Source organism: Stegastes partitus, unplaced genomic scaffold (genome assembly GCF_000690725.1).
Source record: "Stegastes partitus isolate 25-593 unplaced genomic scaffold, Stegastes_partitus-1.0.2 Scaffold524, whole genome shotgun sequence".
Lineage (NCBI taxonomy): Eukaryota > Metazoa > Chordata > Actinopteri > Pomacentridae > Stegastes > Stegastes partitus.
In genome coordinates, this window is record NW_007578255.1 from 38,029 (window position 1) to 52,100 (window position 14,072).

At 40.0% G+C, this 14,072-nt stretch overlaps 1 protein-coding gene across 1 annotated transcript in view; it reads right to left on the bottom strand.

Moving 5' to 3' along the window:
* The window catches only part of LOC103361685 (ankyrin-2-like), a 239,456-nt gene that overhangs the window by 30,628 nt on the left and 194,756 nt on the right, over window positions 1-14,072 (bottom strand). Inside the window, exons 23-34 of the mRNA XM_008287832.1 lie at window positions 12,671-12,812; window positions 10,778-10,865; window positions 9,836-9,939; window positions 8,702-8,740; window positions 6,771-6,995; window positions 3,535-3,689; window positions 3,234-3,445; window positions 2,779-2,983; window positions 2,585-2,681; window positions 1,895-2,123; window positions 1,167-1,292; window positions 881-1,003 (exon numbers count right to left, since the gene is read on the bottom strand). Coding sequence (XP_008286054.1) covers window positions 881-1,003; window positions 1,167-1,292; window positions 1,895-2,123; window positions 2,585-2,681; window positions 2,779-2,983; window positions 3,234-3,445; window positions 3,535-3,689; window positions 6,771-6,995; window positions 8,702-8,740; window positions 9,836-9,939; window positions 10,778-10,865; window positions 12,671-12,812 — 1,745 coding nt within the window. The remainder of the gene's footprint in view (window positions 1-880; window positions 1,004-1,166; window positions 1,293-1,894; window positions 2,124-2,584; window positions 2,682-2,778; window positions 2,984-3,233; window positions 3,446-3,534; window positions 3,690-6,770; window positions 6,996-8,701; window positions 8,741-9,835; window positions 9,940-10,777; window positions 10,866-12,670; window positions 12,813-14,072) is intronic.

A 14,072-nucleotide genomic window follows, 5' to 3' on the forward strand; every position in this document is an offset into this window, starting at 1 on the left:
ACAAAGGGCACACTTAACAGAAAAAAAGAACTATGTCACTGACAAATCCCAATCTAATCTACTACGGTAAATTACATCTACCATATACATGTCTTATGTTTAGTCCTGACGGTCAGACAGTAGACAGGATAGATCAGCAGAGCTAATGGGACGGAGGGGGAAGTGGGAAGCGGGGGCTGCGTTTACCTCTTCCTCTTGCTCTTGGTCTGAATCGGACTCCTTTTGGGAGCAAGAAGCAGCAAGAAGCAGAGAGATGTACAGATAGAAACAACAGCAACATTAAAAGGGAGAAAAAAAGACAGGGGGGGGGAAATGTGTGGTTACCATAGCAACAAAGACAACAGCCAGTGTGATTTTAGGGGAAGACAAAGTTAGACTAGGCAAAGACTTTAGATGTAGAAAAAAAAAACAGTCTTGTCTCTTGACACTTTGGTATAACACCACAGACTAGCTGGATGCTGTCAGATATTTTTAGATTTCTTCTGATCTGGCCATCAGCAGAGTTGCCTAGAGCACCCTTGAAGTGAAGATGCAACCATCACCATATAGCAATATTGTTGGCTGCTTGTAGCATTGGCACGATCAGCTCGTTGAAATTTCAAACATTCATCATAAAACTAAAAAATTATTTTTGAGAACATTGAAGTTATTGGGGTTACATTCTGGAATAATATAGCAGCTGATAAAAGGGAGATTAGTTCGTATTATAGAGGTGCAGAGGAGACAAGCTCAAGATTAAAGCGTTGTCCAGCGTTACAAGCAACCACAGCTTTTAATTACAGTGCTTTCTGTGTTAAACTACAGATGCCAAAAAGCCAGTTCTCCTCATGAGAACCAAGAAGATACACAACAGAGAGCGACCCCTGTGCAATGTCCTTACCTTGCAGTATGATGGGAGGGTGATGTTGAGATTGCATATGGCATTTTGGGTAAGTGACCTGTAGTTCCTGGGTTCTTTCATAAACGACAGGCGGCCACACGGCTCCTGAGTGTTGTCTCGGATCTACAAAAGCCAAGCAATAAATTAGTCAGGAGGTCATGAGTAAAGGGAATCAACCTTATATGCAGTAAGAGTGTGATGAACTATTCCTGACTCTTGTAACACTACGCTTACATATAAAAACGGTGCTTGCTTCAAATAAACAAATGTAAAAAATGCTGCTCACTTTGATAAAGAGTGCTAGTCTGTTCTCCTTAAAGGCAAAGAAGCTGAAGAGATGATGTTGGCCACTTTTGGTGAGGGGAACAAGGTTGCCAAAGCAGTCTGCATAGATAGGTTTGCCTTCCAGGACCTAAAAAAAAAAGAAAAACACTTCAATGCAATCTCAATTGTTCACACTTGGTTCAGGCGAACAGCCTTACACCAGTGGAAATCATATTCTCAAACAAAAGTAGTCGTCTGTAACGCTTCTTTTACAACACTGATCTTGACTTGTGGTGTTCTCCAAGGATCCATCATGGGCTCTCTTTAGTTGTCATGTAAGCTTCCACTAGATTAATTACTAGGGGGTAAACACACACTGTCCTCAAAACTCCATTAACTAACATGCTACATAGAAATTCTTGTCTGCAAATACAGGATCTGCAGCCAGAAACGTATGTGTAATCCTTGACAGTGGTTTCGGAATTGACAAACAAGTCACAACAGTCTTCCATCATCTATCCACATCTATCCTTCAACTTGGACAACTTAAATTCCTTTCCTTGTGTTGGTGATTTTCATGTATAGAGAGCTCATTGTATACAGAGTTAAGTAACAGTTCTTTGCATTTAGTTTGTACAAAATGCAGATGTTGTGTTTTAAAAGTGAAGACAACTACACATCATAAGTCTTGCGCTAACTGGGTATGTAATTAGTAGTTCCTGGCAGTCCTCTTCAACTCTCCTCTCTCACCTCTACGTCTCGGCTGCGGGCCACCTCAGTGAAGTTCTCCTGCTGTTCCAGTGTTTTATCGATCTTGTCGTCAGTCATGCAGAAGCAGCGCAGACGGGCCTCGATTGGGTCATGGGTCTTGGCAAAGATTACGAACTTGGCCATGTACGGGACACAGATGATCTCTCGGTACACCTGAGTGGAGAAGTTGACTGACTCCTGGACTTGCCGACAGTCTATGAGCCAGAACCTAGAAATCAGAGGTGTATGAGACAGCACAGTTAAGGTAAGGTGTTTAGTGACTGCAAAACTTATATTTAAGTTAGCAGGTATTTTCTCATAGCAGACAACAGAAATGAGTACACCCCATGTGCAACACCAATGATTCAAAATTGTGTCCCTAAGTGGGATTCAAATCAGGCAACATACTTGGCCAGCTCATGGTTCTAACTAAGTTTTTTTAACTTCTGTATCAGTGATCACAGGTGTATTCACTTGTGTTGCGAGTTTCAACTTCGGGGCCTGTACTTTCAATTTAACCTTTCTAAAGAATTTGTTTTTGACGGTTTACAGGAGGAAATACTCGACTTGTCAACTTAGAAGTGATGCACTTATTTAGAGATGATACAATTTTTAATCATTTGATATTTAAATGACATTGCACAGGAGTGTACTCACTTCTGTTGTACGTAAATCAACAAACTCTTTTACCTGGCAGACACGTTGGTAGTAAAGGAGACGCAGTCATTGATAAATGTTAATGGAGTAGTTCCTGTTATATCCTCCCACTGGGCTGGCGTTGTTCCACCTGCACGATGACAGAAACATTGAAAGGCTTATATGTGAGCATGTGCCTTCCTTTGGCCTGTTCAGATTAGTGTGTATATTTGTGTGTGTTCTCTAACCAGTGATACTACAGAGCAGTCGTAAGGTGGGTGTGTCCCCTCCAAAACCATTGAGGACTGGATCGGAGTTGCTCTTGGGGACAGGAATGGTCATGGTGATGGGTTTATGGAACTTTCTCCTACGGGGCTCCAGGGTGACGATGGGGCTGAAGGTGGCTTTGTTCCCCAGGATCTTCCTCACAACATCTACATTCACTGGCTGGGCCTATGAGAGTAGACAGAGTACACAACAACTTTAGTTTTTGTATATAATCCAAAATGTCTTTGCTGATCCTTTTCTGACTTTTCAATACCACCTACAGATCAAAACTTTCACCAATGGACTCGAGTATATTCAACTTCTAGACAGCGAATTCCAAAATCTTTGGTAATCTATTGACTTTTCTTTAATGCTGTTTTGGCAAAAGGTTTCTGCGCAAATTTACTGTGAGAGAGTATTAATGCTTTCCAGTTACCTGCAGTCCGACCCTGATCCTCTTGGTGAGGGCCCCCTCAGGAAAAACTGCCTGTACTTGTGGCACAACTGTGCTGCTCAGGATGCCTCCTTCAGGACCAATCAGATTACTGTCTTGCTTGATGCGAGACACCACCGCAAAGTATTGTGGGAAGTCTCTGGTGATGATACGGCAAATGCGTTTCCTGTCCAGCTCCTCGGGCGTGTCCAGTTCTGGAAGACGGTAGAAAATGTCTGTTAGAGCCAATACGGTTTTTGCTCAACTCATAGTGCGGTCCACTGGTACGCCATTGGATACTGACCCTCGTCCATGCCGTTGAGGATCTGGTTGAGTTCCTCCTGGGTGTGTTCACAGTGATGCTCCTTCCAGCTCTCTCCTGTCTCACTCCTCAGGATCACCAGCTCCCTCTCCTTCCCCCGGAGGGCGGCAAAGTGGGGGATCTCCACGATCACAGGACTGGAGGGGTAGAGGGCAGCTATGTAAGTACATGATGTGATGGAGGATGCACAGTGTGTCTATGAGTTGTGTTTGGAGATATAAGTGTGCATTTGGTGGGGCTGTCGTACTTGAGTTCTGCAAGATCTTTAATTTTGTGTAAGTTATTTGGACTCTTCTTGGTCGAGATTATTGTTCCTGGTCAACTTTAGATATTCGTATCTTTCCAAAACACTACAGTTCAGCTGTTTCTGTCAGTATCTAAAGTAATAGTTAAAGAAGCACCCACCCACCTTAGCAAACAAATGAATGGTATATTGCCTATTCAGGTTTGAGGCCAATGTATTATGCAGCAATGATGGTGATAGAAACAGCAATCGGTAAAAGCAGTTTTGCTACAGCGCGATGCACCTAATGTGGCAGAGCACTGCTTTAGACAATCAAAAAAGCCCAGGCAGCAGGAACCCTGTAGGTTTGGTGTAATTCTACTGTTCATAGATCTATACAGTTGTATCGTGAGCTGCTAGCTTGGATCAGTCAGCACATTTAAAAGACAATTTAAACAGCAAACCACAAGTAAAGATGCATTGAGATGCTTTTTTAAAATGTGTTTCAATCATGGTAGAGGAAACTAGAGCCAGAAATTAATTAAGAAGTTGTTTGTAATGTATGTTTTTGTCCCGTTGTCCAACCCAGTTTTCATATTATCACAACATGTCACTTATCGGTGTCTATATTTAATACTTAAAGTGTTGCTTTAATACTTACCTGATGTACATAATCACAAGCTAGCTACAAAACATATCTAGAAGAAGCATGCTGCAAGTACAGTCCAACATGAGAAAAACACAGCTATCAAAGCAGAACTGTTGATATTTTCATGTGATATTTAGACGGTTTCTTTGGCCTGAAACAACACGATCATATTTCCACTCGTACATTAACTTCAAAATCTAGAATTTATACAATGCGACTGTGTCATTAGGCACAACTTCAGACCAATTTTGGCTCAGTTGGTGAAAATATAGCACAACATTTAATGTATTTAAGCTTAGTGATGTCTGTCATTTGTAAAGTTACTATAGCTCATCATGCACGACTTTCCAGAATTTCCAAATTATGACTTACAATTAGCTGTATCAATAGCTGGTTAGTCGATTTGACAGGAAGAGAACAACGGAACCATCCAGTCAAATCTCACCTGCTTCTGTAGCTATTTACAGGCCACACAACTGTTTAAATTTCACATAAAAATGAATGAAAGATCTTCTTCTAACACACATTTAATAAGAAGACAGGAAGCATAAGCATATAAACATAGAACGGGGAAAGGCAAAGCAGTAGGGAGAGTCAATGAAGAGAGTAATGTGTATGGGAACCAGATGAAGTGCTGTATGGGACACTAGTGCAAGCATGACCACAAAAATAACGTATGGGCCAACAAATAAATAAATCAAATGGAAGGGTTTGTGAAGACAAATACTGAGACCGGCATCCATGGATTGTTTCATATGCAAAACCGTAGATTTTGTTTTCCACCCTACCCAAGGAATTTTGTCCCCGGCGGGCCAAGCTGGAGGATTCTGCTAACCAGACTCTCCCCTTCATTAAGAGGTGGAGGGGCACTGGGGAGGTGAAGTTTACTGTGTGATCAACCAAACGTCCAAACGCAGCAGTGAGGAAGAGAGAGCACACAAAATTGTTTTGGTTGGGTGTAAAAATAGAGACCCTGTGGTTCATTCTAGCTACTACGAGTGTGCAAAAATTACATAAACGTTACATTAAGACATAAATGATCTAATGAGTAAATACATACAAATACATTATATGACCATGAATGGTGAAATAATTTAATATTTTTCGTCTTCATAGCATGTCAGAATGAAATGTCATTTCCTTCCCTATAAAGGAGACTGACATTTTTATTTCAAAATAAGTGGAATGTGATTGTTGTTTGGCCTAAATATGTAGCAAACCACTGCTATCGTGATATAAAATAGTCCAAAATAAAAACTGCAAGTTTAAATTTTAAATTGAAATGACCTTAAATAAATTAAAGATTAAAACACAGATATGACTGTTTCTATTTTGAATATTTTATCTGTATTTTTTTCACATAATTATTTCAATAAATACATATACACATTTGGATCTATTATTTCAAATGCATTTAAATTATATATATTACTTTGGCTCTATGTGCAAGTGTTTTTAAAGTTTCTTACATGTTGTTAACAAGGTCATCACTTCCATGGCAAACCATAAGCAAGACAGATCATGTTAATGCAGAGCGGGGTTGGTCATCAGACATTTCACATAAACATAAGAATCAAAACAGCATAAATCAGTAGATTTGCCCAAAGAGAATCTCGTCAGCAGTAAACAAATAGTGGAAATAATGTATCAGTGGAACGTAAGGCCAAAACTGGAATTACAGATATCGTGGAAAACTCATACCCATAACCTGAATGTTTTAAGTCTACACATAGTCAAACATTACCAGCGGGGGGCAGAATTCGAGGCCACATATCAAACCAATCATGGTGCAATATACTGGAGGTGGAGTTAATAAGAAAAGCAGTTTCATTAAAGGGTTAGGGATCAGAGTTAGACTGCAGCTGTTATGAAAGAAAACAGGGCATGCTGAAGAGCAAAAGACTGGCAGACCCCTGGCACTGGGAGAAAGCAAGAGCAGATACAGAAACAGTTTTAGTAAGGCAGAGGCTGGGGGGAAATTAATCTGAAAGAAAAAAAGGGCAGCAAGTTGTAAGCTTCTCATGAGAAAGGAAACAGATCAGGCTGCATATAAGAGTGGTATCGCTCCTTCGTATCTGATAAAATACTTCAATCAGTCATTCTTCTTTACTCAAGAGTTGCATCTTTACCATATCAGAACACTTTTCTATCTAATTCCACATGTTTGTGCAATACAATATCCAAAGATTGCAAAAAAGTGAAAACGTAAAGGTGCCAGCATTTGTTTGTTTTTGAAACCACCACTAGCTCGTACTGAAATGAAGCTACATCTTTGTGTAGTTTGTTTTTTCTATTTCTCTCTACATTCACTAACTTCTAACTGACCATCTGTCTCCAGAGACTTACCCGAGGAACTGAGCTCCAGAGGGCCCCACTTCGATGAGCCTGCTGGCCAGGCCCTCGCCCTCCACCATCGGGGGCATGGTGGCCAAACGATGCCTCTTCACCAGCCGGCAAGTCACCCGTGTTGGCGCGCTGCACTTCCTCGGTGGGATGATGATGCGGAGGCCGTTGTGCCGGCAACCGCGCATGGCTCCGCCCCTGGCATCCACCATGAAGCTGACCAGGAAGCTGAGGTGGAACAGGAGATGTTTGCCCAAGTTACAGACGTATATTATGGAGCCCATTCAGTGATGAGAACATAGACACCAAGGTTATTTGTACCCAACACTTCGAGCAAATAGTTCTCATGTTGAGTTTAGACATTTTAACCTACAAAGAGCTGAAAGGTTAAGTTAAGGTTTGTTCATTTGTTTTGAGCCATAAAATAAAGCTTCACCAGCGAAAAAGCAGTTGAGTAGGTACTGTTTTGTCAACTGTTGTTTCCAAAATCAAGAAGTCAAGATCCAATTTTGAGTCGATATAGGCAAAAGGTCTTCAAACTGCTCAGAAAAATTAGAAGCTTGATATCTACAGTCTACTAATGAAGACAATGTGAGAGTGTTGAAAGCTCCGGATCAAATTAGTTAGCGGATCTTAAGTGGAGACTATTTTGTCTATAAAGGACTAAATATAAACTACAAACTACTATATTTCCATTTGACATGAGATAAAGCTAAAGACACCAGCTTAATGGAGTGAATGTATTCATATGTTTTGGCTTATATTTAAATTGAATTTATACCTGTCTTGGTCACAGTGCTCCTTTACTAGCTAAACTCCCACAATGTTCTCTGCTTGCCAGAATAGGCAATGGCAAAATAATGAGAAAGGCTAGTATGTAAAGTAACAGTAAACCTACAGAAGAGTCATAAAAACTCAAAACCAGATCAGTGATGTTACAGCAGCAGCAACATTACCCAACATGCCATTGGTCATACCATTAAGACTGTGGTAATGAAATCTGTGAACCTAATGTTATGTAGTTGAATAAAAGTTAGACGTGCCTTAGTTTTAAGAAAGAGTTTCGTGAAAACAATAAAAAAGCTGCTAAGGTGTAATAAGTTAACAATATGCATCACTATTTCTATAAAGTCTACTTGAAAAATATAGCAATGCAGACATATTAGACATGAGTTTGGTGTCTGTTTTCTCAACACTGAACGGACAACAACATCTTTGCATTCAGTAACTTGACTTCATACGCCTTGACGGACCTCCGCCTCCATGCCGAGTGGTGAATGTGCACATGATCACACATCTCAATGGGGGAAAGATTGGCTGTGATGAGGTGACAATATGATACCATACCCAGTTCTCATGGAGGTGTGGTGTGATCTTGCCTTGTCTTCAGTTACACAAACAACAAGGTTTTAAAAGCACACAAGAGGCGTAAAGTACTTGTTATTGAATTCAGAAGCACAACTGGATAAACTGTTAGAACACTGCTGTCCTCCAAAATGCACCTATGTGTCCAATATATAGCACAGTATGGTGCAAAAATATTTATTTTATGCAATGATACTTGAGCCAAAACATTCCTCAAAGGTAACAGTGGGTATGTTAGTGGAAATGCACAATTCACAAGACATTGTATGAAATCAGCAAACATGTCCTCAACTTTCACCGCCTCTTTTTGCCCAGATTTACACAATTTAAGCCTTTTTTTCTTTACCTTTGCGACATCACATGATTTGTCCATGTGTCCAGTTTAGACAGTTTCATTCAAATTCAAATGAGTAGATTCATTGTGGGCCTAAGAACAGATATAAGCTGATGAGGCGGTGTCAGTCGAGGACGGTGACACATACACCTCTCCGCCAGGAGAGCACACTGTGAAGGGAGGAACAGAGTGATGATGAGGAGGAGAATGATTAAACCAAGGTGCAGAGGGTCACCTGCTGTGGTCTCCATGATCAGGGCACGGAGAGGAATGGCTAAAGAAACAGCAACCACATCAGACAATTCAGGGAAAGAGAAACCCAGAGAGGAAAATCAGAGCAAGTGTCAGACAATCCAAGCAAGTAAAAGATGCAGAACTTTGTTTTGCAGAAACCACAAAAACATTTTGAATTGATTGTCGATTAATGCATGAAAATAGAGTTTCTGTTACTTCTGTGTGTTACTTCTGAGTTTTATTCTTGTTATTTAAACTAAAAGTGCAACATTTTGAATGAATTTTCCTAGAAGATAGACATCAGTCCGATGTCGGTGCTGTAAGTCCAAACCTGGATTCAGGATGTGCTTAGTCTATCTTATCTCAAACCTGGAAGCACAAGGAAACAGCTGTCCAATGCTTAAAAACACACCTACACACCTCTAAGGCTCACTAAATAACATTGTGTATGTCGTGTACACACACATGGTTTCTGCAGGGTTCAGAAAGTGAAATCTAAGATGTTTTTTGGCCCTTTTTTAATACACAAAGTACAATTTAAAGTATAAAAGAAGCATATGACCTGCTGACCTAGTGAAAGAGTTTATTGATATTTATACCATTTATACTATATTTTATTACTGCTTCAGATTAGTTGATTAAAAGAAAATTAATCTACTGGTTGCACAAAACAAAACAGCAATGACTTCTGAAGTGGTGTTTTAATGTTGTATAGAGTATATAGAAAATTACCAATAATAATTCCTTGTAATATCATTATGTAATCATCAAACATATAATTGAACATTTTTTATGTCATCATTCACTGCTGTCCAAAAAACAGACAATCAGAGGAATGAGAAACAGTTGATAAGAGGTCAGACCAAACTAAATATCTGTATATATGCAGAGGTACAGTTTACTGTATTCCCAGTAACAGCTGTATTTGAAAAACACATTAAATACTTGAAACATATAAACAGCTCACCCATCAGGACCTCTAAAAGGATCCAATAATTGTATATGTGTATTCATGAATTTGTCAGTCTATACATTATTCCAACTGTTAGTACATTTCAGCTACACATTTGTCTTCATGATGTTGTGTTTCCGTTCATTGCAAACAGTATTTCCCTTCCAGTGTGACTGCACCTACCCAGAGTGGATGGGGCTGGAGGATAAAGCCACATTGTCCAGGTTTTCTGTGCCCCAACTCAGCCGGTAGGAATCCCTCTCATTCTCCCTGGCAAGCGACGAAACCTGGAATCAAACAAACAACCTCTCAATAGAGACAAACAAGTAAATCATAATTATTGTATTCACTGTGTCGTGAATTAGGAGGACGAGTGTTTTAAGCTGAGTGATTAACCGACATTAAGGTTATAGAACATTGAGAACGCTTGGTGTTGAAATCTCTCTCTGGGGATTCCAGCAGGTTCTGGCTTTAAAAGATGCAAATTTAAGGCTGAGACCTGATTCTCCAAGTTGAATGAAATTGAATGTGTTTAGGAGTTCATGTGACTACATCTTGTTTTACTTGTAGTTTGCATATCCATTGATGTGCAATTTTTCTTGTCCTTCTAATTGAAGTTAGATCATATAATCAACTCTTGGAAGTCTATTTAAACATTAGGTTGAAGCGTCTGCCGCTGTATCCCACCAATCGAGGAAGGTGTCAGTGAAGTGGGCGTTCCACATCTCAGCCATGTGTAATGATTTTGGAACACACAATGGCTGTCACTTTAACAGAATTAGTTAGGTTGAGTCATGGTGGGTTTACAAGATGTGGCTACAGGTCAGGTTTGGGTCTCAGTTTTAAGGCAGAACGCCCAAGACCCAATCTGTATTTCCTGTTTTCCAACTAATCAGATTTTTGTTTTGTCAGTAGGGTTCTGAAAAAGAAAAATCCGACCTACCTGTTCATTCTGTTACTAATTTACAGTAAATGTCATATAAAATATTCTGCAGTTTACAGGTTAACTTGTAAAGCCGAATTCTAATGGTGTGAACATGTCTCGCTGAAATCAAGATCTCCACATAGCAGTGTTTTCCGACGTCCATAATCACACATAGTGATCACTGTGACCATGCACTGTACCTGGTGACTGGTGAGCATCTCATCCATCATGCCCTCATGTTTAGGAGAGTAGTAGCTGTGGTGGGTGGGTGTAAAGGACCTGTCTGAACTGGAGCACAGCAGAAAAAAAAATAAAGAAATAGTGAAACCAGTGAAGCTCAGGACAATAACACAAATCACAGCAGGCTATGAAATTAATGAGGAGTGCTTCGGTAATTAGTTTTAAAGTACTCTTTAAAGCTAATTATCTATTCCACAAGTAATGATTAATGTCCAGCAATAGACAAAACCGAATGATGTTAGTCATTTCCGATGCCGGAGCTCATGACTTGAATGAACGTTCCTTACGGAAAACTGATTTAATTAAAAGAGCGGACTCATTGCACACGCGTTGAGTTGAGGGTTGGGTGTTGCTCCTTTTAAAATAGTGATGACAAAACAACGACTATGATTCACATTAGTGTTGTCTTTACTTTTACAACCTCACAGGAACGCTGCCAAACTAAAACGCCAACAACGTCTAGGCTTGTCATATACTTTTCACACATGCCAATGGAAGTGCTGCTCTGAGTGTTTAGCAACCATTGAGCTTTAAAATAAACAGAAAATTTGCATGTGAACATGGTTAAAATCTGAGCTTAGGGATGTCCTTGGAAAATTGTGATCATGACCATTTACAGAATTGTAACTACACCCAATTTTTTTGTTTGCATCTTTGTGGAAAAAATGTAAAAAGCCAATCAACCAACTACTGGATGTTTCACAGAGATGTAAGAACATGGTTCTAGATTACCCCAACTTAATTTAACACAAGTTCACAGGCCTGAGATCAGTAAGCATGATATCAGTCTCTGTCACAGTGCTCCTTTACGAGCTAAACTCCCACTATGCTCTCTGTTATTTAAACAGGAAGGAGGCGCCATGTTGTGGCAAAATCTAAAGCTTATCTAGAGTACTTAAAATGTCTATTATTTAGGATGAAGGTATCAGATATTGGCACATACTAAGTATTACATGACTCGGATCATATTGGAAGTGAAAGAAATCAAAAAAATTGGTACAGCTGCCAGAAAAGAGATTCCGGATGATTTAGATTTTTGCACTTAATGATGCAGGGAAGAGGAATGTCCACACTAATCTTGTGACAATTCCTCCAAAATGTCTTTCAATCTATATTAAAATCCTGGAATAAGTGACGGAAAGCTTCTGTTCCTAATGCCACACCATCGGTAATGCTAACAACAGCAAAACTTAGATAATAGATATTTTAAGGATATTGTACAGTTCAGTACTCTACGTATTGAAAATGCTGAATATAATAGGAGATAATTAAACTGTTGTGCTGAAGACTTAGAAGCCCAGATGTCTGGTCAGAGTCAGCACATACCTTTGAATTCGACTATGGATTCATGACAAGGGAGACCAACGATGAAGTATGAAGAAGAGAGGTTGCAAGACACACAGACACACACACACACATATACAAATACAGGCAGTTAGTTGTGAAGAGGAAAGGTTTTATCAATAAGTGCATACACCGATTCATGACAACGTGAGAACAACCATCCACAGTAAACGTCAGTGATTAGACAGGAAAAGGGTCAAAAAGGAAGCAGGTCAACACAGAAACACAACTGGGTTGCATATTATTTTAGAAAAGAAGAAAGTGCTCTGTGTTCTAAAAGTGTATATTGAGCATATGGAACAATTGTTTGCTCCATGGAGCAGAAGACATTTGTTAGTGCGTGGAGCAGATGGACGTACTCTGGGTTAGGCCATTCACCAAATTATTCTTTTTTTTATTTACCCAGACAAAGTTTTGCTCACTATTCCTTAGTTTAACACCATCAGACTGTTCTAATTGCTCAATATAGTGGCTGCGGTATGCTGAACATGTGACAGGGTGTGATGTACCTGTCGGTGCGTCCCCCCTCCAGGCTGAAGCGGAGGTAGTTCATTCCATCCAGATACTGTCCTGGCAGGGAGTCATCGCCCAGCTCCCTGAGGTCCTCGGCCCTCAAATACTCTCCTCCATCGCCTGTCATCGTGTCGTCGCCTTGGGAGAGCAGAGAGAGGGGTTGAAATGAAATCGTGGATGGAAATAAAACTCATTAAGGGAGCATTCCAGGTTTTTGAACTATGGACGATGGAACTATAGCTCTGGTGCTAGTATGTTAGCATGGAAAATACTTAATATGGTTCTTAGGTTTATTTCTGCCTTCTGTGTAAACCAGCTGAAAGCAAAGCATGAATGTTTTCTTAAAACCTTTCGATAAGGTCAACACAACAGTCTCAACACAAGAGCCTTTTAGTGGTTGTGGTGGAGCTTTGACAGTTTTCAAGATGAGAGAAGGAACTCAGAATGAACCTTCATTTTAAACATTAAGCTGCCATGGAGGGGATTAAAGATTAAAGAACCCCAAAACAGACACATCTGCAAGTCTGAGACAACTGGGCAAACTTCTCTAGAAGTGTTACTTCAAGTTTGATAGTGTTTTCAAGTTCAAAAATCAAACCCCCTATCAGTCTTAATTTGGAAATAGCACTTTGACTAATTTTGATTTGAAATATACATACATTCATTTTTTTCTGGAGCTTTAGGCTGCATCTTCACAAATGAAATCTTCTTAGTGAAACAAACATTTTCTTAGAGACTTAGTTGTCTGTATAGATTCTCAGTCATCCAGGTTTTGGAAATCCAGCAAACAAACTTCTCTTTTTTTGGTTCTTGAAGCTGTTTCACCTCTTATCCCAGAAGCTCCTTCAGTTCTCACTGACTTTAAAGGTAGAACACTGCCATCCCTTAACTCATATGGATGTTTTCAAACACAACATTTTGATACACTTCAGACCTGGAAGCGCTCTGAGACAAAAACTGGTTCACCTTAAGGATAAAACACCCAAACATTAGCTGAGCAACGTTCTATATGCAGTTCAATGCAGCAAGGAGTGCACAGACCTATATATAGGAGGGACTAAACAACCTCCCCACAAGGACATTGTATGACACAGGAGAACCAGCTCCTCTGGACATGACTTAGCAGTCGACCTGTATCTAAAGTAAATGGGACATTGCTTGGAGGAGAGCAATATTCACATTCTTGATGAAGACAGAGTTTGAGAATTAAGGAGGCCATCTATGTTATAAAGTGGAGAGGGTCTTCAACACCACTTATCAAGTACTAACAACGCAGTCTTGAGATCTCCCTAGGAAGTTTAACTGCCATTAACACCCTTAGTCATCCCCGACTTGGCAGTTTCCCAGCCCTTCACACCTTGAGGCATGTGAGTCTTGGGTCATTAATAGGCCGTGTCA